The 19,713-nt window shown below is 51.8% G+C and overlaps 1 protein-coding gene across 1 annotated transcript; it reads left to right on the top strand.

Moving 5' to 3' along the window:
* Positions 1-1,515: 1,515 nt before the first annotated feature.
* FOSL2 (FOS like 2, AP-1 transcription factor subunit) lies at positions 1,516-19,266 on the top strand. The gene is made up of 4 exons (XM_082307584.1): positions 1,516-1,996; positions 8,036-8,290; positions 11,959-12,066; positions 13,578-19,266. The coding sequence occupies exons 1-4, from the start codon at positions 1,898-1,900 to the stop codon at positions 14,085-14,087; spliced, it is 972 nt and encodes a 323-aa protein (XP_082163710.1). The 5' UTR covers positions 1,516-1,897; the 3' UTR covers positions 14,088-19,266.
* The last annotated feature ends 447 nt before the right edge of the window (positions 19,267-19,713 follow it).

The following is a 19,713-nucleotide window of genomic DNA, read 5'->3' as shown; positions in this document are numbered from 1 at the left end:
ATGAGACATTTTGCGTCTAAGAGCAGCATTTTAACAATCTGTAAACTAGCGTCATCACTGTATTCGCTGCAGGTCACCCAAGAGCCCACGTTCTCCGTGGCTCTGCTCTGTCTGCTTCTGCCACCTTCCAGCCTGTGCCCGTCAGTGACCTGGCAATGCCACAGCCTCCCGAGGCCGGCTGTTACCGTCCTCGCCCCGGGATTTTCTGCTGCAGGGAAACCTAGGGCTGTTACGTGCCGTTCTGGGACATTGTCTGGCTTGGAGGCCTGGAGTGGCTCTGCAGCCAGCTGCCAGGTGGACGGAGCCTGCTGAAAAAAATTAAAAAACGTACGAAAATAAAATTTAAAAAATAAAAAGAAGGAAATAAAAGAAAATAAACAAAAGGATAAAGAGAAAATAAAGGTAAAACTAACAATAAAAATAAATTTAAAAGATAATAGAAGTTCAAAACAGAAAAGAAAAATAAATAATAAAAAGAAGGAAAATTCAAAAGAAAATTAAGAATAAAAATGAAAAAATGAAATAAAAATAATAAAAATAAATAAAAGAAAACGAAAAATAAATAAAAATAAATTAAAATAAATAAATGTAAATAAAAATAGGTTAACGCCACCATGAACACTCGTCGAGTCTAACGCTTGGTTTATTGACGCCGTGAAGCAAGGGGCCAAGCACCGGGGCGCTGCTGGCGCCATCCGCCCTCCCGCCGGGACGAGGGCTGGTTAAACCCCGCGTGTCAAATCCCCGCCGAGCCACCGTGGGGCGAGATTTGCGGGGGGACACCCCCCACCCCCTTTCTTCCCCGACCCAAGCGGTGCGCCTGCCCCTTTAAATCCCGGGGCGGCGGAGCCAGGGAATCCCTCTCGCAGCGCGTCATCCGCGGCAAGGAAACCCGGCGCTGGCGTCGTGCGACGCAAATGACCATTTTTGGCAACGTGCGACAACGGACGGGACCAAGTGGGGCGGGGGGAGGCGGGGCCTGACGGGAACACGCCGCCGCGCCCGCCCCCGCCGCTCCGCCCGCCCCGCCCGGACCCGCGAACGCGGGTCCGGGCGGGGCGGGCGGAGCGGCGGGGGCGGGCGCGGCGGAGGCGGCGGCGATCCCCGGCTCCCCCTCCCGGTTCCCTCCCCCCCCCCCCCCCCCCCCGTCGTCGTCGGCAGGTGGGAGGCTCCGCGCTGGCAAGGTGGGGCCGGTAACGCCGCGGGTTTGACGTGTGCGAGTGCACATGGTGCGGCGGCGGGCGGGCGGATAATAAGCGAGTGAGGCCGGAGCGATGCCATTGCTCTGAGTCACCGCGGGTGCGCGGAGCTTCCCCGCTTCGCCCTACCGGGGAGCCGCGGGGCGTACAGACCCGGTTGAGTCACCCCCCGCGCCGGGAAAAGGGGCGGTTGGTGGTGGCGGTGGGGAGGAGGAGGAGGAGGAGGAGGAGGAAGGGCGGGGGGGAGCGGAGGAGAACCGCTCCGCCTCGCAGCCCCCGGGGCCGGGGCCGCTCCGCCGGCGGGGCGAGTCTCGCCGGGCAGCGCGGAGAGAGGACATCGGCAACGGCCCGCGCCTGCCTGCGCGCACGGCTCCGCTCCCGCCGCGCCGCCGCCGAGCCCTCCCGTCCCGTCCCGGCGGCGCTTCGCTGCGCCTCAGCCTCTTTTATCATTTTTCTTTTTTTTCTCACTTTTTTCCCTCCCGTTTTTTAACCTTTTTTCCCCCTTCTCTCCCCTTCCAAAGCCTTTTTTGTTGTTGTTGTTGGGTTTTTTTTTTCCCCTTCCCGCGGCGAGCGTTGGGAGGCGAAAGGCAAGAGCCGAAGAGGTCGGGGAGGGAGAAGGGGGCGGGGAGACGGCGAGGGAGCGGCGGGTGTCGGTGCGGGAAGGCGGGGACGCGGCTCCCCCGGCCCGACCTCGGACCATGTACCAGGACTACCCCGGGAACTTCGACACCTCCTCCAGAGGCAGCAGCGGCTCCCCGGGACACCCCGAGACCTACTCCAGCGGCGCAGCCCAGCAGGTAGGGCCGGGCGCTGCCCCTCTCCCCCGCTCCCTCCGGGGGCTGCCGCCAGCGCTCCCGGCACGGGAGTTCACCGCCACGCCCGGGGAGCGGCGGCCGGGGAGCGGCGCTTCCTCCGCGGGGAAGGCGCGGGCGCCCGGCGGAGAGGCGCCCTCCGCGGGGGGCGCAGAAGGTGCCGGGGCTCCGGTTCCCCGCAGCCGCCGTCCCCTCGCTCCCGCCGCCGCTCTTCTTCCCTCCCTCCCTCCCCGCCCGCCCGCCCCGGAGCGAGCGCCGCGACCCCCCCGGGCGGGACGCCGAGCGGCGTTCCCCGCCGGCCGGGGCCGGGGCCGCCCCCCCGGGGCCGGGAGAGCCGCGGGAGGCAGCGGCCTGCCCCGAGCGGGGACGTGCGGCGCGGCGGCGCCCGGCGCGCTGCCGCCGCCGCCCCGGCCCCAGGTAGGGGAGGCGCCGCCCGGGCCCCCGCCGCCGCGGCGGGCCGGGGCCAGCCGGGAAATCAAAGGGCTCCTGCGGGCAGCTCCTCTCCGAGGCCGGTAACGCGAAGCGACGGGCGCATCTGACTCTTCCTCCTTCCTGCTTTTGTTCTCGGCGGGAGCTGCTCCTGCCTCCCTCCCTCCGCCGCCCCTTCCCGGGCACCCGGGCGCTGTCCCGGGCTCTCTCGCAACAGCCCGGGCGCCGGCCCCGGGACCTGGGGAGGAGCCGCCCCAGCCGCTGCCAGGGCGCTGCTGCAGCCGCCGTAGCGCGGCCCGGGGCCGGCTCCAAGCGGGCTCTAGCTTCTCCGAGCGTCTCCAGCGGTCTCCCCGCTTCTCGCCCCCCACCCCGCTCCCCCAAACTTCGGCTCCGTGGCGGTGAGGCTTATTTTTTGCCTCTCGCACCGGTGAGAGCCAAGGGCCGGCGGCGTGCCGCTCTGCCCTGCCCGCTGCCCGGCTGCTCCGTGGCTCTGCCGGGGGCCGCTTGCCGGCGGGGGTCGGCGGGGCGCCCCCGCAGCGCTGCCGGCCCCGCTCCCCCGCGGGCTCCCGCGGCCGGGCGGCGCTTGCGGAGCGGGAGACCTCTCCGGTGGGAGCGGCGTGAATCCACGGACCTGAAAGTCTCCGCGGGTAGTTTGAGTTTTTTGGGTTTGTTGGGTTTTTTTTCCTTTTCGTTTGCCTAAGAAAACATCTCGGAATGGCTTATATGCCCACATCGACTAAATCCACCACTTCTGGGGAAGGCATTACACAATCGGGCCAGTTATACAAACCTGGCTTATTTCATAACTTGTTTACATCAGCTGGCCCAGCCTCACTCTTATTTTTTGCTTTTTCAGAGTTGGTCGTGTCCCGTTCCCCCCCCTCTTTCCTCGCAATATTATTATTTCTTGCGTGGCTTGTATGAGCGAACTGGCAGCGTGAGCACATTGCTGTCTTCGCATCAAGAAGTCATAGGATCACTAAAAAAAAAAAAAAAAAGGGGGGGGAGAGAAGAAAAAAAAAAAAAAAAAAGTCCAGTCTTAAACTTTGCCAACCGTACCAGCCCGTGACATTCCTCACATTAAAGAAGTTTTACCAGAAATGACTCGCCGCCGCTCCCCGCCTGCTCCAAACGCATCTCGCTGGTGCCCTCTGCGGGCTGCGCACCGAGGTTTCCCGGGATTGCAGCTCGGCTCCGGCTTATTCCCCGTTTTACAGTAAATGCCAGGACAAGGTGGGGGAGCGGGAAGGGGGGCTGAGAAGCTTGGAAACGCCCGGCAAGCTGCAAATCCTTCGCTCGCCCTTTCTTCCTCTGATTCAGCAGCTGCGCTGGATTCAAGCACTTGCTGCGGGAGGTTGTGAAACTCCGGCGACGCTTAATATTTGAGCTATCGAGGTCCGACCGATAACTGGGTTTTCCCCTTTTCATTTTCTGGGGCTGCGCATCTTCCCCGGGCAGCTGGCATGCGGGGTGTTTGGTACGGGGGCCAGAGCCCAGTTTCTAGGGTTACTATCTGAAACGGGGCTTTGAGCAGGTCCCTGGCTTAGCGAGCACATAAATGTTTTCTTTAAGAACCCGGGAGATTTCTCAAGGCCTTGTGCGTCGTCTTTCCCTTGATCCTTACAGATGTTGTAGATTAGGATCAAATGTAAGCGTTGCCTTTACCCTAGCAGTCGGGCTGTTCTGCTGATTCTGGTCTACAGAAGGAGGGAGATCTGCAGAGTTTTATCGCTACAGAAAATATGCATTGTAGAAATTTTTTTCTTTAGTGGTGTTCCCCCCCCCAAGCACGAAAAGATGCATCAGTCACATGTTTAAGTGGAAATTGTGTCTCTGAGCCAAAACTTTGATGCTTTTTAATTATTTTTCCCATACAACGCAGCACTGGAACATTTTTCTTTTAAGTTGCGTGTCATGCTATTTTCCTAATCACTGACTTGCCATGTGGTAAACATAGACTTTAATGGGAAGGGTTTGTGTGCTCTTTCAGAGCGGTCGACTTTCCCCTCAAATATCCCAGCACTGCGTCCAGTTTTCCTTCGAGGAGACGTTCAACATGGGAGAGCCATCAGGGGCCTTATATTTATTACAGGACATACCCTGTACACCCTGTATTTGATAACTGAGTAGTTGTTAAAGATTCTCTGAGTGCTTTTTGGTGGTTTTGTTGTTGGGTTTGGTTTTTTCCATGGCCATTGTACCCGTTTCTGGATCGGTTTCTGGTGCCACTCAGCATTTGCAGTTACAGATGTAACTGAAGGTCCAGAGGGGAGCGGAGATGCACTGGGGTGCGGTATAGAAACTCCTCCTTACGATGGAGAGGGGGACCACAGAGCCAAAGCCTGAAGTGTTCCTGTGCTCCTAGATTATGACCTGCCAAGGTAGCCTGTCCCTGCCCGTGGCAGGACTCGCTGGAGACTCCCGTGACTATGGATCAGGGAAGCTGCTCTCCAACGCCGTATCTTTAAGGCAGAGCAGAGGCTGACCTCGGTTCTTGGTGCTCTTAATAACAGGACTCTTTCTGTTTGCTGTTCAGCTGTTGCTTTTTTTTAATGATACCTTCATCTGCGTGTTGCTTGGTCAGGAGGAGAGCGGTGGCTTCGTGGCTGAGCGTGTGCTGCGTGTGTAGTCCTGCAATCTGGCTATCTTTTCTGTAGCACTGTGAATTCCTCGTAGATAAGGAGAACCGAGAGCTGGCAGAGAGTTGCCTCCAGGAGCCTCTCCCGGGTTAGGAGAGGAGAGCTGCGGGTGTCCTGGGCGAGGAAATGGCAGGCGGGGGTCTGGAAGGAGGAGAAGCAGGGAGATGGGTGAGGGCAGGCGGTGCTGCGAGCAGGGTGATCAAAGCTCGACGAGGGGAGGGAGGAATGAGGAGAGCAAAGCTAGCGCAGCAGTTCGGGGAAAGGCCTGGAGCTGCAAAGTGAGGAGGCTGGTGCCCAAAGGGGCTGTGCAGGGAGGTGACAGGGAATTCGGGGCCCGCTACTGAAACCAGCGGTGTCCTGGGGCTCAGCACTGACTGCTACCAGGCAGAGCATGGGGGGCCAGCAGGGTTTTGGCTTGGCAAAGCTGATCCAGTGCATTGTCCTAGCAGGGAAAGTGAGATATGTGGGGAAAGCCTGGCCAGTCAGGAAGCAATGCCTGTAAAAACCAGCAGTAGCCTGAGCACCCTGAAGACTCAGCCTGCATGTCCCTCAATGAGTTATCTGGGAAAAACACTGCCTTTGGAAAATACAGAATACAGGTTTGGGGGAATTTTTTAAGATATTTCGAGGGATTATGAAAGGGAGCTGGTGACAGAGATGGAGCATGACGCAGACAGGGACTGCAGTCCAACCGATCTCTTCCCTGGGTCTGCAAGTGAGCACCGTGGAGCTGCCGAGGGATGTAGCTGAACTGAGCAGCTCCCCTTTGCTGTCCAGGAGACCTCCACTAGTGTTAGAGAAGGGTCCTAGGTTGAATACAAGAGTGACTGCAAGTGGAGTAGTCACTTTATCAATAACTCAGGGCAGGATCTTTGTGTCAGCCACTTGTATCTTATGTGGCTGATTTGGTGGTGGGCCTGACTCTCCCGACCTCTGATGAGAATTTTTAGCAGGTCGTTGGGTGTCGGTGGCAGGGCTGCAAAGGCCGGTTCCTCTGGAATGCAAGCGGTGTCTTTGCATAGCAAAGCACCAAAAGATCTCTGAAGGTTTTGCAGCCATAGCTTTCTAGTGCCTGTGCAAAGAAGACAGGACTCCTTGTTATCTGCTTTTTGGGTATAGGAGGGATAGTGGCACAGGTGGGTAGAGGTCACGGTAGAAGCCACTTTCGGAGCTGGAAGCAGAACTTGCGTCCCCTGAGCACCTGCGGTTTAACTAGTCTCGACCTTCCTCTCTTCTGCGAGGTTAAGATCCCTTTGTTATGGTGTTTTGGTTGTGGAGGCACCAAGGCGTCATCTCCTATGCCATGTGGTCACAGCCTACGCTGGGCAGAGCAAAGGAGGGGATTTGCTCCTGTAAATTCCTCTGTGGCATTGACAGTTTGCAGCTCTGGCCCTCTGTAGCTAATCGGGAGAGGTCACAAAGATGGCATGCACTCTGAAATGTGGGGTATGCTGAGGCTGTGTTGCACTCGAGCTCCAGGTGAATCTCTGAGGTTCTGGTGGGGCTTTTGCCAAGGTCTTGGTGCCGGTGTCATCCCAGTTGTGTAATTCCCCCACCCACTTAACTCGATTCACTCCTTCCTTCTCTCGCCCTTTCTTGCTGGATTTTGAGCTGTCCAAAGCTGTAAGTCGGCGTTTGTCGGTATTCAGACTGGATCTGCGGGTCTCCAGGCGTTGGCAGCTGGACTTCTTATGGCTAATGCTGGCCCGAAATGCTGTAGCTATCAGAATGTGAAATTCTATTTGCAGTAGCCTTGGTTTAACAAAGCACTTAAGGTGCTTGACTAGGCACACCCTGAAAAGGAAATGTGTGTCGAAGTGCTGTCCCTTATCTGGGACGCTTACCTGAGCTGAGGTCAGGCTGATGCAAGGGCTCTCGCTTCTCTGGGAAGCTAGTTTGTTGACCCAAGAATGTGCATTTTTCACGGGATCATTTCATGGCTTACAAATCGGCGGTAGTGACGGCTGCTGGTCCTACAAGCCCTGTCCCTTGCACAGTGATTGCTGGAGCAAGGCACGTTTGTCTGTAAAACCGAGGCGAACCATTGAAAGCCTCCTGAAGGAGCTCAGCATAGACAAAAGCATTCTTTCTCTCCTGCTTCCCCCTCCGGGGACAAGCAATTGTTTTCCTTGCAGTTTAGTGCCAGCATATTATCCAGATGGATTTACCTCTGTCTGAAACAAGGTGTACATGCATTTTGGAGGAGATCATTACCTGCTGCCTTGGTTTTACTGCTGCCTTGTTTTGTCTAGACAGTGCAGAGAGCTGCAGGGAACTTGTCCGATCTCAATCCTAAGACCTATTTTATAGGCTGCTATTAAAATACATATCCTTGCACGTAACCATCCTGGGGCCGGATTGCTCGCCCTGTGTGTGCGGCGAGCGCACAACCACTGAACGAGAAGCAAGCTGCTGTTCTTGCCATACCAAACCCTATGTGGACCGAGCCCAAATTTCAGGGGAATCCTTTGGTAGAAGAAGGCTTTGCTCTGCTTCGTAACGGCAATTCAGAACTGAAGTTTCTCTTCCTTTTCTTTGGACTGGCAGAGAAGTGTTTTTCTAGAAACTCCTTAATTCCCCTTTCGCTCCACGCCGGAAGGAACGGTGGGCAGAGGCGGGAGGCGGCGGTGGGGACGCTGCCCGGGAAGGGAGGCTGGCGTAGGGGATGCTGGGGGGTGTGGGGGGGATGAGGAAGGGGGCCGGGAGAGGGCAGGGCTGCGCCAGGGGGAAGCGCCTGAGCCCAGCGCCTTCCTCGGGGGGCTGCGGCGGCTGGGGGCAGCCTGGGATGCTGCAGAGGCACGGGCAGCCGGTGGCTTTGCTTCAGGTGCTGCTTTGATCCTCACTGGTGCCGCTCCTGAGGGCCTAGCTGGTTTCTGAGTAACCACTTATGTTCTGCTTTCATTGATGGTTTCTTCTCTCTCTCTCTCTCCCTTTCCTCCCCTGCCTTTGCTCCCAGAAATTTCGAGTAGATATGCCAGGATCAGGCAGTGCTTTTATCCCTACGATCAACGCCATCACAACTAGCCAAGACCTGCAGTGGATGGTCCAGCCCACCGTCATCACCTCCATGTCAAGCCCTTACTCTCGCTCGCACCCCTACAGCCATCCGCTGCCACCGCTGTCTTCAGTGGCCGGGCACACGGCCCTTCAGCGACCTGGTGTCATCAAAACCATCGGGACCACAGTGGGCCGGAGACGAAGAGACGAGCAGGTAACCGCAGGGGGAAGAGCAGCTTGGGGTGCCTCAGAAACAGGCGTACAGAGATTCCCCTGCTCTCTGCCGGGATCTCCTGACCCCACGGGGGAGCATTGAGGTCTGTCCCCTGCGCTGTACAGGTGCTGGAGTTTCTCGGGGTGACGTAGGGTGTAAGCTGAAGGGTGATTTTATTGCTGCTTCCTCATCGTACAGCGAGACTTACCCAATCTCCATCAAACGTTTCACACCACTGGGCCGTGTTGCGGCTCGGTTTCAAAAGCAGGTGAAACTCTCAAGTCGAGTCTTGGGTTTCAGTTTGAGTGTCTCTGCCGCTCCAGGCAGAAGGAAACCTCTGAGCAAGCAGAGGAGCTTCTATGTAGGTCCTTTACAAAACTGACACCCAAATTACGTCAGCTGGTGTTTTATATCTGCTCTGTGGCAGCTAGCGCGGCTCCAGTCTCGCTTTTGAGTGATACCACCAGTACCAACCAGCATCATGCAGGGAGGAACAGGTTCCCTAGAGTGCCTTGGCTCCAGTAGCAAGAGCCTTCTGGATGTCTGGGGTCTAAATCCACCCTCCCACTACAAACATGCAATCGCTTGATCCCTTTACAGTGGTGAGGTAGGGATCCCATCAGCTCATTTTTCTGCTCCCAACCGAGTGGCATTTTCGTAGCCGGGATGGGGTGGCTTGTGCCACTGCTGCCCTGTGCTCAGCCTCCTGATGGGATTACCGAGCCAGGACCCTGGGTCCTGTGCTGGGGCAGGGCAGTGGTCTTAGATGCACCTGTATCATTTGCTAGAAATCCTTTCAGCCTTGTGAATCTCTTCTCACTAAGAAACGGCCTTCTCCAGGGCTGTCTGGTGAACAGCTATCCACAGGCTAGGCTGTGCTAGGCTGATTTCTTTACCAAAAAAAGAAAAAAAATATATTTAAAAAAAAAAATCTGAATAATCTAGATCTCCCCGAATTGTTTCCAAGCAGCATTTGTGTGGGTCGCTGCAGAGCAGTGTAACGAGACGCACTGCGCACCCTCAGTACACCAGCACACGCTATTGCATGAGGTCTGTTTCTAATAAGACTCCCCAGCCCTACTTTTACTTCCACGTCATCTGTTTTGATTCGCAATCTGATTGTTTTATGTGGAGTCGCTGTCTGGTTTGGACCTAAGAGGCAGGGAAGGGGTTAAAGTCACTTTTTCAGAGGGAGCTGCACCTCTGTGTAGGGAGCTGGTATGGGTGCACTGAGGACCCGTTTTTGGGAGGAAGGATGGGGCAGCCGTGGTGGTTCGGGTACGTGCCAGCCCTTTCCACCAGCCGGAGCTACCTCCTGGTTCCCTGCATGCAGGGCTGGTGTCCAAAGCCAGGGAAGCTCTCAGGAGAACTGGGGGAATAATTAGCAACAACTAATTTGTTTGACAAATGCTGCCTCTGTGTTCACAAATTGGCCGTGAAGAGATCACCATATTCTCTGCTTTATTTGTTGTTCAGAGTTATTTGCTGAAGGATGCCTGCCAAGCAATTCCTGGCCTGTGGCTTGTTTGCAAGCCGTTCATTGTGGGTCATTCAAAGCCAAGTCCTTTTGATTAGACACGTGCTAAGGCAGTACCCGGGCGCTTTACCGTGGCTCTTTGGCTCAGGTTTCCGCTGTTGGTGCTTTGAACACCGCATCGGACTGCCTTTTTGGAAAACATTGTGTAACGCTTTATGAAAAGAGCCTGTTTTGATGAACATTTCTGCCAGCGAATGCACGTATTGGGCTTGGACAGGCTACAGATAACGCGTACAGCAGGGGCACGAAGAGTGCCAAATCCAACCGCTTTCAAACAAATCCAGCAACTGCTGACAGAATATTCTTTTTAGACCCAGTATAACGTTAAGCATGTCCAGATTAGGGGCTTCGGCCCCGTCTATGAGATTTTTGCAAGGCATAGTCTCAGAGACAGATAACTTAAAAATGACTGAAGGCCCTGGGAGGAGTCATTTTGGTCCCAACATATTTCAATGAGGTCTGTGCTTCTGAAGCATGAAAGGGCTCTTGAAAACTGTACGCAGAGGCCCCAGGTCAGCACAGGATCTGTGTGCAGGCTTAAAGCTTTGCCATACTGCCGATACTTGTGTGCAAATACATTCTTACCCCGCATACGTACGGGCTGGAAGCTGATCAAGCAGAGCTGTACTGGGGAGAGCAGGGCTCCTTACTGGGGGAGAATATGCCAAAGCCCTGCCAGCTGTTGCCCAGCAGGGTGGAGGTACCCCCCACCATGACATGGAGCGCTGTGATGGAAAGGCTTTCAGGCCCAAAACCTGTGTCCTGAAGTCCTAGAAGTGCTTGTGTTGCTTGACGTGCATGCAGGGGCTCACGCTGCGTGCAGGTGAAATCGCAGGCACAGACCAGATACTGAAAAAAAAAAAGAGGAACCGAGCAAGGGGAGTGCCCAGAGGCTGAAGTAAACTCCCCGAAACTGTGAAGATCGAAATTAAGGAAATAAAGCAAACCAAAACAAACCAGAATGAGGTTAGAGTAAAACTAACACTAAAAAGAAAATATAGTAAAGGGGTGAATGTCTCGTTTGCCATTTTGACAGCCCCTGAAGATATTAAGACTGAAAGCTTTTATGTAAAAGGTTTTTCTCCCTATTCTCCACTGGCACTATGTGAGATCTGACACGTGCTTTGCAGGGTGCTTGCTTCGCTTTTGTTTGCAGTCATCGGGCCGGAATCCCCCCAGCACACGCCAGCCCGGTGAGGCTGAAGTGCAGGGCATGAGGTCGGTCCGCAGCGGAGGAGGATGCACGGCCAAGCGCGTGCTGTGAATCCCCACGGCCGTCTGTTGGCACTGGCTCTGCACGCCATGTGCCGTGGCCGTGAGCTGGGCCATGCCGGCCCTCTTCACGCATTGCCGTACCGGCTCCTTGGCAGCGGTGCAAGCCTATCTGCTGCTGCTGGGATTTGTAAAACCTCGTCTCAAACCCCAAAAGCTAGGCCCGACTTGACCAGATCTTGTGGGCTCCTGCTCATTTCCTCTGGTTTCGCAAGAGTGTCACTCGGTGTGTTTCTATGGAATTACTCCTGATTTACATCAGTGAGGATGTCAGCTGCCCTCAGGAAGCCCTTGATATCACTGGAGCCTTGCCTGCTGATGCAAGAAGCACAGTGTGTTATCTTGCTGAGTGCTTGAAAATGTGAGGTCAGATTTTTGGGTGGTATAAATCATTGTTGCTTCACGGACTTCATGGGAGCTCTGCTGATTTCCCTGTCTCCCCTTCCACCCCATCCCCGACCTTCAAGCTAACAACTATTTTTGTGTGGGAAGCAGCAGATATTTTCTTTCAAGAAAGAGGCACTTACAACATCGTGCTCTGGTTTTGCTTAATGTACCACCCAAGTTGTGAAACAATCAGAGCATCTTTTATCTGTTTGGCCTTGGTGCAGATTCACTGTCCTCTTACACAATCTTCCCCCTGCTCCCCGCTCCATCTTCTCCTTACCCTTCTGCTAAGACCCGGTACAGGCAGAGATACTGTGCGCTTTCATCTTCTGCTGACATCAGTGAAGAGGGGGAGTGCTCAGCATCTTGCTGGATCAGGCCTTTTTTCTTTGCGTTGCGGTTAAATCCTCACAAACTTCAAGGAATGCCTTGCTCAGATCTGATTGTGGGTTTTCTTGGCACTTGCCCGCAGCTGTCGCCCGAGGAAGAAGAGAAGCGAAGGATCCGGAGAGAGAGGAACAAGCTGGCAGCTGCTAAGTGTCGTAACAGGCGTCGAGAGCTAACAGAGAAACTCCAGGCGGTATGTGCTCTGCATACGTTTCTCTTTCCTTGTCGCCCGCCCTTTGGATCAGCTTGAAGGGCATCGCTCTCCCTCCGCTAGCATGTTTGAGGAAGATGCTACAAAATGCATGCTGCTTTCCTCTTCCGAGGCTGCCCAGTGGCGTTGCTCCTACATCAGCGGTGGTGAGGGCTTGAGCCTGGAGCTCAGGAGTCTAAATTCCCCTTGCTGATTGCCCAAAATGTGCTAGGAGCTCTCCTCCCTTCTAGCCTCCCAACTAACACCAGTCTCCCTACCGCTGGTCTCCCTCTGTAAGTAGAAATAAAGATGCTGTGTGCCTCAAAGGCAGGCTTTAAGGAGAAGAGCACTGAAGGCAGTAGGATCATCCGAAAGCAGTAGAAAATGAGGCAGATGTTAGCCTAAAGGATGTAGCTTTGATAAGTACGCATAACCTTTCTTTGGTGGGGGTAACTGATTTCCTGCACAAAGAAAGCACCGCAGAGACGTGTGGTCTGGCGCCGCAGGGGAAATAACTAGTGACGCTAGAGAAGGTAGGGATGAGGGCAAGAACTGTGGGGTGGGTAAGGGATTGGCTGAAGAGGAGACAAGGGTGGGTTGCGTTGAAAGAGGCTGGAGAGAAGGCTCCAGTGTTTCTGCTCAAGCAGCAGCGTGGGGCTGATGGCATTCCACGATCCTGTTAATGAGCACAGCAGCAGCAGTGAAAGCACACCAGTGAAACATGCTGCCGACTCAAATTCGGGAGGTATTCTCAGTGTAGGGGAGGCAGGACATCCTATAAGAAGAAATTAAGGATTGTCATGACTAAAGTAATAGAATTGAAAGGAGTGCAAAGTGGGAGGTTATATCCTGAAGTACTGAGGGTGAGTACTTCTGTGAAATGGTGAGCTCCTCACATAGGAAGGTACTAATTGCTCACAGACTGACTACAAGCTGTCAGTGTGATGTGACCATGGGAAAGGTAAATGTATTAATCCAAGGATGCATCAAGGGATGATCCAGTGGAGATGAAAGTGTTAGTCCTTTGTGCAAGAGTCAGGCAAGTGTCAGACCTCATCTGGAATATGCACTACAGAAGGAAAATGGGAACAGTTTAGAGATTGCTGTACACTACCTCCGTCTAAGAAGTGAAAAGAACGTGACTTACCCCACACAAAAAATGATGGGAGGAGCTCTGAGTCCTCTCTGCTAAGGTGTCTGTCAGGCAGGCAGCAAGGGAGAAGAGTTAAGGCACAGGCCAAGGCAGAGTGGTAGAGGCTGGCCGTGAGAAAATTCAGGTGAGCTCATGAGAAGACCGTTTATAACCCTTGGGTCGGTGAAGCTTGGGAATAGCCTACTGGTAGACACACGAAACACAAGATGCTCAGCTGGCAATGGCCTGGTGCCTGCTTGGCTCATGAAGAGTCTGGGGTGTATCTGCCCATGCCAGATGGGAACTGGACTTGATGGCCGTGTTCCAGGTGAGGAGCAGTGCCAGAGCTTCTGATACTTACTTATTCCCCTTTTGTCTGCAGGAAACCGAAGTGCTGGAGGAGGAGAAGTCAGTGCTGCAAAAGGAGATCGCTGAGCTTCAGAAGGAGAAAGAGAAGCTGGAGTTTATGCTGGTGGCTCACAGCCCTGTGTGCAAAATCAGCCCTGAGGAACGTCGGAGCCCACCATCCAGCAGCCTCCAGAGCGTTCGGACTGGAGCAAGCGGAGCGGTGGTGGTGAAGCAGGAGCCTGTGGAGGAAGAGATCCCATCTTCTTCTTTGGTCCTTGACAAAGCCCAGAGGTCTGTCATTAAGCCCATCAGCATTGCTGGAGGTTTTTATGGGGAGGAGGCACTCAACACTCCTATCGTGGTGACCTCAACACCAGCCATCACTCCTGGCTCCTCCAACTTGGTGTTCACCTACCCCAACGTGTTGGATCAGGAGTCTCCTCTCTCCCCGTCCGAGTCCTGCTCCAAAGCTCACCGGAGGAGCAGCAGCAGCGGTGACCAGTCCTCGGATTCCTTGAACTCTCCCACCTTGCTGGCGTTGTAATCCCCCTGTGGCCCCCCATTTTGCCAGTGTGTTACACCCCCCCCAGCACCATGGGGGGAGCCCCCCTCCATGGGATTAGAGACAGGCACAGGATCGTTCAAGCACAAGGGCAGCAAGAACAAGGATGGGGAAGTGCTGCAGCTCCAGGAAGGAGAGTGAGGACCAACGCCAGCTCCCTGGAGGCAGGAAACGGCAAGGGTGGGACTGACGCGCCAGGACTGTTTGGAGAGGGTGATGTCCCCTCTGTAGGGACTGCCTATGGAAACCTCTTCATGGCCGTAGTGGACTTGGGGAGCACTGCTGGCTAGGACTGAAGGCGAGCTGCAGACAGTTGCTAGTTGTCCCTTTCCTTTGTGAATTGATCTGATCGGTTGTGCTCTGTGCTTAGATCATTCTGGTTAGTTGATCTTACAACTTCTCTCTTTCCCTCCCTCCCTCCCTCCCTCCCTCCCTCTCTCTCTCTCTCTCTCTCTTTCTGCACTTATCATTTCCAATGTTGTCGATCCCATGACATTTCATCCAGTTGCTCTGAACTCTAAAGGCTTGTTAGGATCTTTCCTCTTGGGACAGGCTGTGGGAAACACGTAGGGTTGCCCAGGCAGGAGGGGGATGGCGGGGAGGTCTGGGGGAGGGGAGACCAAGAGGAGCCTCAGGGCTCAGCAGCAAGGGCAGAGCTCTTAACTCTGGCCTGGAGCACAGACACAGTGAACAGAGACAGCAGGAGGTTCATGCGGAAGCCTTTCTTTTTTAAAATGTAGATATATTTATCCTCTTGGGCTCCTCAAAAAACCAAGTTAGCATCTCAGGGCCAAAGTAGCATCAGAAGAGCTGCTGGGCTGGCACTTACCAGTGTCTTTGGCAGGGTTTTACCCCAGTTCGGTGGATATCAAATCTGCTACTTGTTGTTTACTTTTCCTGGGCTGCCCGCTGTCTAGGGAGTATTGCATCTTCCTCCGCATCAGGGCTCCTGACTCAGAGGCTGATCTCTTCCTGTTAGTAAGTCCTCCCCTCCCCTTGGCCATATTTGCAGAACATGCTACCGAAAAAGAGGTGGCACCACGTGCCCATAAATCTAGGATGGAGACTGGCAGCAGATAAGAGGGTGAAACTAGCTGGCTGTACCCTTGCTGACTTTTTCATTGTTGGGAAACAAAGCAGCGCTCATCCACCAGCTGATACTAGCAGGTGTTGTTTGCTCAGAGATTCCCAATTTCCAAGGTTGGGGGGAAGGCAGTGGTCCAACCTCCAGCACAGCACAGGCCACGAGGCGCTCCTGACCAGGCAGGAATGGCATGGTTGCAGTGATGACCTGTTTGAACTAGAACAGAGCTTCTGATAACCTCTAGTTATGAATGACAAATTGACAGTGGAGGAAAATCGATTACCATTATTTGTACCTCGGTCTTTGGCCTCTGTGTTTTTTTTTGCATTGTAATTGATATGGTTTTGTTGGGGTTGATTGGCCTGAAGACAAAAAAAGAAATCAGAGGGCTCTTCCCCTAGCCTTGGGTCCTTGTCTTCTCCAACCTGTGGGCTTGGCTGCTACTACTAAGTGCTCACAGAAGGCACAAGCTCTCCAGCGCTGATGTTCACTACTGAAAACAGTAACATGTCTAACCTATTCCTGCTTGGAGCCAAGCTCAATTGCTGTTGATGTCAAGGCACTGACAAACCATGACCGCGTGCACACTAGGATTGCCCAGCTTGCCAGCTAAGCTCTTTGGTCCTGCCTGTTGAAGCTGTGGTGGCAGCTATTTATTTTGGTGTGAGATTTTCTTGTCCTTTTTCTTTTTTCTTTTTTTTTTTTTTTTTTTAATCAACTGAAACCAGGGTACTTCTTGGTCAGGCTGGACCTGGAGAAATGCAATATGCGATTATAGGGCCAGTCCTGTGAGATGCTAAACTGCTGCAGTCCCCACCAACTCCACTGGGAATTAATAGGGTTCAGTCTTGTGGAACCAGACCTTTACTCAGCAGGGCTGGCTTCTCTCAAGCCCTGGCTACTGCCCATTCCTTGAATCATTTCAAAGGGACACTACTTTGGCTCTAAGGGTAGGCTTTGCTTTTTTTATTATTACTATTATTTTTAAACCCAGATATTTACCAAACCTGCCAGAAATAGAAATATATGAGTGATCTTTTTGCTTCGTAAAGCTGATTGTGATTCAGGCTGCTTTTTTATTGCTTAAACACTTCCATCATTATACTGGTGCTAGAGGTATCAAAACACCAAAACTTCCTTTTTAGTAAAGTAGACCTTACACTTCCCATAGTAAGCACAGAGGATCTTGTTTTCATAGGGTTTTAGGTAGATGATATCACTTTAGGTGAAACTGCTGCTTCTCTAACTGTCTCCATTTTGCCAGATGCTTGTTTGGGCCAGTCTGGATTGAGAATCTAAAACTGTTCAATAAAATGTCTCTGCATGTCATTTCCACCCATTCTTGGGCAGAATGCAACGTTGACAAGTGGTGAATCCTAAAGTGATGCAGCTACTTTTGACGCCAGCTGACCAGGATTGCTGTCTCCCAGGAGATCAGGAGCGTTCCTACTAGGGGTTTCAGGGAGTCAGGTGCCTCCTCAAACCCAAGTAAGCCTAACTCCTAGAGGAACAACAAAAAACTACCTTTGCTTTTGCTCGCTGAATCATTGCCAAAAGGAGCTGCAGCTGGCCCTTGCCTGCTGCCTTGTCATTGACCTTCTTGGAGACAGGACAGGGTGGTCCTGTGATACTGATGGGAGCCATGTGAAACTGCCCAGAAAAGAGGATTGTTTTCTGCTATCTGGAAAAAGCCCTGAATACCTTGTGCCTGCCTGTTTTGTCCCTCAAACTTCTCAGAGGATGTCTGTGTTGGGATTGCTGGTCTCCTGCCTTCTGTATTTTGTGGATCAGCCTTACTTTTGTTTAGTTTCTGGCAGACAGGTACAACTTGAGCTCTGCTGCTGTTTTGGTCTGGCCCTCCATTCTTCTTTTCAGGTTTACTGATGTGCTTTTTGGGAATTGACTGTCTTCCCCATCTCCAAAACAGTATTTTCCATGAGTACCTTCCCTGCCGGTTCTGAAATGTAGTGTCTCCGTGTTCTGCATGTAATGGGGATGTGGGAGCTGTCATAACTAGTGTCTGACCAAGAGCTGTTGAAGTCAATAGAAAAAGGCCCAGGGAATTTCAGCTGGTATGGGGTCAGCCCCTAGTCACTGGCCCAACGAAGCCTCTGATGACATCTTAAATTAATCAATGCCAAACTGGGAGGAGCAGTAGCAGCTGCATTGAAGGAAACATTCAGCTTCCAGGTGATGTTTGCCATTCCAGTTTTGCCCTCATTCCTCCTTCCCAGTTGTGGCATTGCCTTCATCCATTCCTGTCTCGTAGGTGTGGAGACTGGGTAAGTCTCAAACTGCTTGTGGTGTGATGGGATTTGGGACCAACATGCTGGGGACAGTAGCTCTCTGTTGTGTTTTTATAATTATTATTTAAATGATCTATTTACTTCATCTGAACCTTTAATTTTGCTGCTTACTGTATGTAGGATCCACCTGGCCTTCATCCTAAATGAAAAGGAAAAAAAAAAAACCAAAAAAAAAACCAACAAAATGAAAACAAACCTAAGACACCCCCCTCCTCCCTGGTATCTTATTTATTGGCAGGCAGCCGTCTTGTGCCTGCTCCAGCAGATCTGCCCGCCATTAATTTAACATCCTCCCAACTCACATTCCTGGTGTTTGGTTGTTGCTTCTTCTTTTTTTTTTTTTTTCTTTCTTTTTGTTGTTGGCTTTTTTTTTTCATTATAAAACAGATGTCTGAAATGTAAGAAATATTATTATGACACTTACAAGTTCATTTTCATTAGGAAGGCCAAGTCAAGCATTTTAAGAGGTGGGGGGAACAATCTACATTTTATTTCTTATTTATTTATCATGTTTACATCTTTTTTTCTGTTCAAGACTTGGATATAATAAAGAAAGCATTAAAAATACTCCAATCTTCTTCTGTTTCAGGCTAATAATCTTTTTTTCAATTCTTTAAATAAAAGATTCTGGGTTTTGTTGTTGTCTGTATAAAATGTAAAAAGAGATATGTTTCTAAAGATGCATTATCATTCCTCTGTGAACAGTAGGTGGAGTTGAGGACAAATCTCAGAATACAAGATAATAATAAAATCCCATCCTGTTTTACTTAATTGTTCCCCTCCTATCCTGTATCATTAAAGGGTTATTCCACTTTCTTGTTTGTGGTTACTTGATATTAAAACCATATTAAAATGTGTAGAAAATAGGTATCCAATTGTTTTTGCTCAGTGAGAGGATAAACTGTTGTATATATCTTGATATACTGTGTAGTTCAAAGTAACATCAATAAGGGATAGTGCATCTTTATTAGAGCGATAAGTTACTAGTGTCACTAAAGTCTACTTTAAGATCCTCAGATACAGAAAGGGCCTGATTCTGATTCCACTCTCCTGGGGGCAAATTGAAAGCATCAGTAGTATTTTGCTGCTGCAAAGCGAGTGTCGGAGGTGGAATCAAGCCTCGGTGATTAATAGGCAACCATGAGGATTATTGAAGGTTTGGGGGCACCATTCTCTTTTTTTTCCTCAAAAGTTTTAGATCATGGTTTTTCTTCTTTTTGTCTGCGGTGAAATAGTTTCTGCCAAGGAGGTCCTTAAAGGTGACTGCTGAATTGGGACCCTTCTTTGCTTGTCGTGATCTTGATATCGTTCTTGCAGTCCTGGAGAATCTCAGCTCTGAGGCATTCTCTGGTGTTGTCTCTTTTCTGTTGTTATTTTACTGTAATACAGGCCTACAGTATTTGCACTAAACCAGAAAGCTTGTTAGAGAAAGCTTGCTGCTATGAAAGAAAGAACATATTAAAATGGTTTTGCTTTTACAATTTTAACTGAGTAGCATTTTGTAGAATAAAATCAATTTAGACTGAAACGAAAAAATGACTTTTTTTTTTTTTTCCTCTGCACCTTTCCCCCCATACTCCTTTCTCTTCCTCCCATTCCTTGGTGGTGTGATGTTCCCCCCTTCTCCTTTGGTGCTCAGTTGTAATGATTGGCTGTATTGTTGACTATGCTGCTGAGAGTTATGACACTTGTAAATCTTGTTTTAATGACATTGTGGACACTCTTTTGTATAGCAAGAGCTAACTGGAGTTCTTCTCTCTGTTAATTGAAGTCATTAAAAAGCTCCCTTTGCCATGAACAATTAAAAGCTTGCATGTTCCTTCAATATGAACAAATGGGTACAGCATAACCAGGTGCCCGTTTGTAGCACATTTCAGGGCTTCTTTCATTAGAGCAGCTGCAATCCAGACAGCTGTTAGCTGCAACAATGGGAAATGGGGCAGAGGCTAGCAGAGTAGACCACCTGGGCTAAAAGGCAAATAATGCATGAATCCTTTCATCTTGGCTTCAAAAAGAAAGGGATAGAGCTAGGAAATGTGTGCTGAGGTGACTCTACTCTTCTCCCCCCCCCGCCCCCCTCTAAATCCACCTCCTCAGCCAGAAGGACTCAAAGCTTCTGCTCTGAAGACATGGTGTGGAGAGCATGGTTGCTTCACTGGTAGTAAGGAGGAGGTTAAGACAGGATTTCTTTGCTCACCTGGGAAAAGCTGCAGTCTTT

The sequence above is a fragment of the Platalea leucorodia genome, assembly GCF_965183815.1.
Source record: "Platalea leucorodia genome assembly, chromosome: 3".
NCBI lineage: Eukaryota > Metazoa > Chordata > Aves > Pelecaniformes > Threskiornithidae > Platalea > Platalea leucorodia.
This window is presented reverse-complemented; position numbering and strand designations above follow the sequence as displayed.

Excerpts from the sequence above, each read along its gene's own strand:
- FOSL2 (XM_082307584.1), top strand. The coding sequence starts at position 1,898 with ATGTACCAGGACTACCCCGGGAACTTCGACACCTCCTCCAGAGGCAGC. Across the intron at positions 1,997-8,035 it reads CCAGCGGCGCAGCCCAGCAG|AAATTTCGAGTAGATATGCC; the intron begins GTAGGGCCGGGC and ends CTTTGCTCCCAG. Across the intron at positions 8,291-11,958 it reads GGAGACGAAGAGACGAGCAG|CTGTCGCCCGAGGAAGAAGA; the intron begins GTAACCGCAGGG and ends ACTTGCCCGCAG.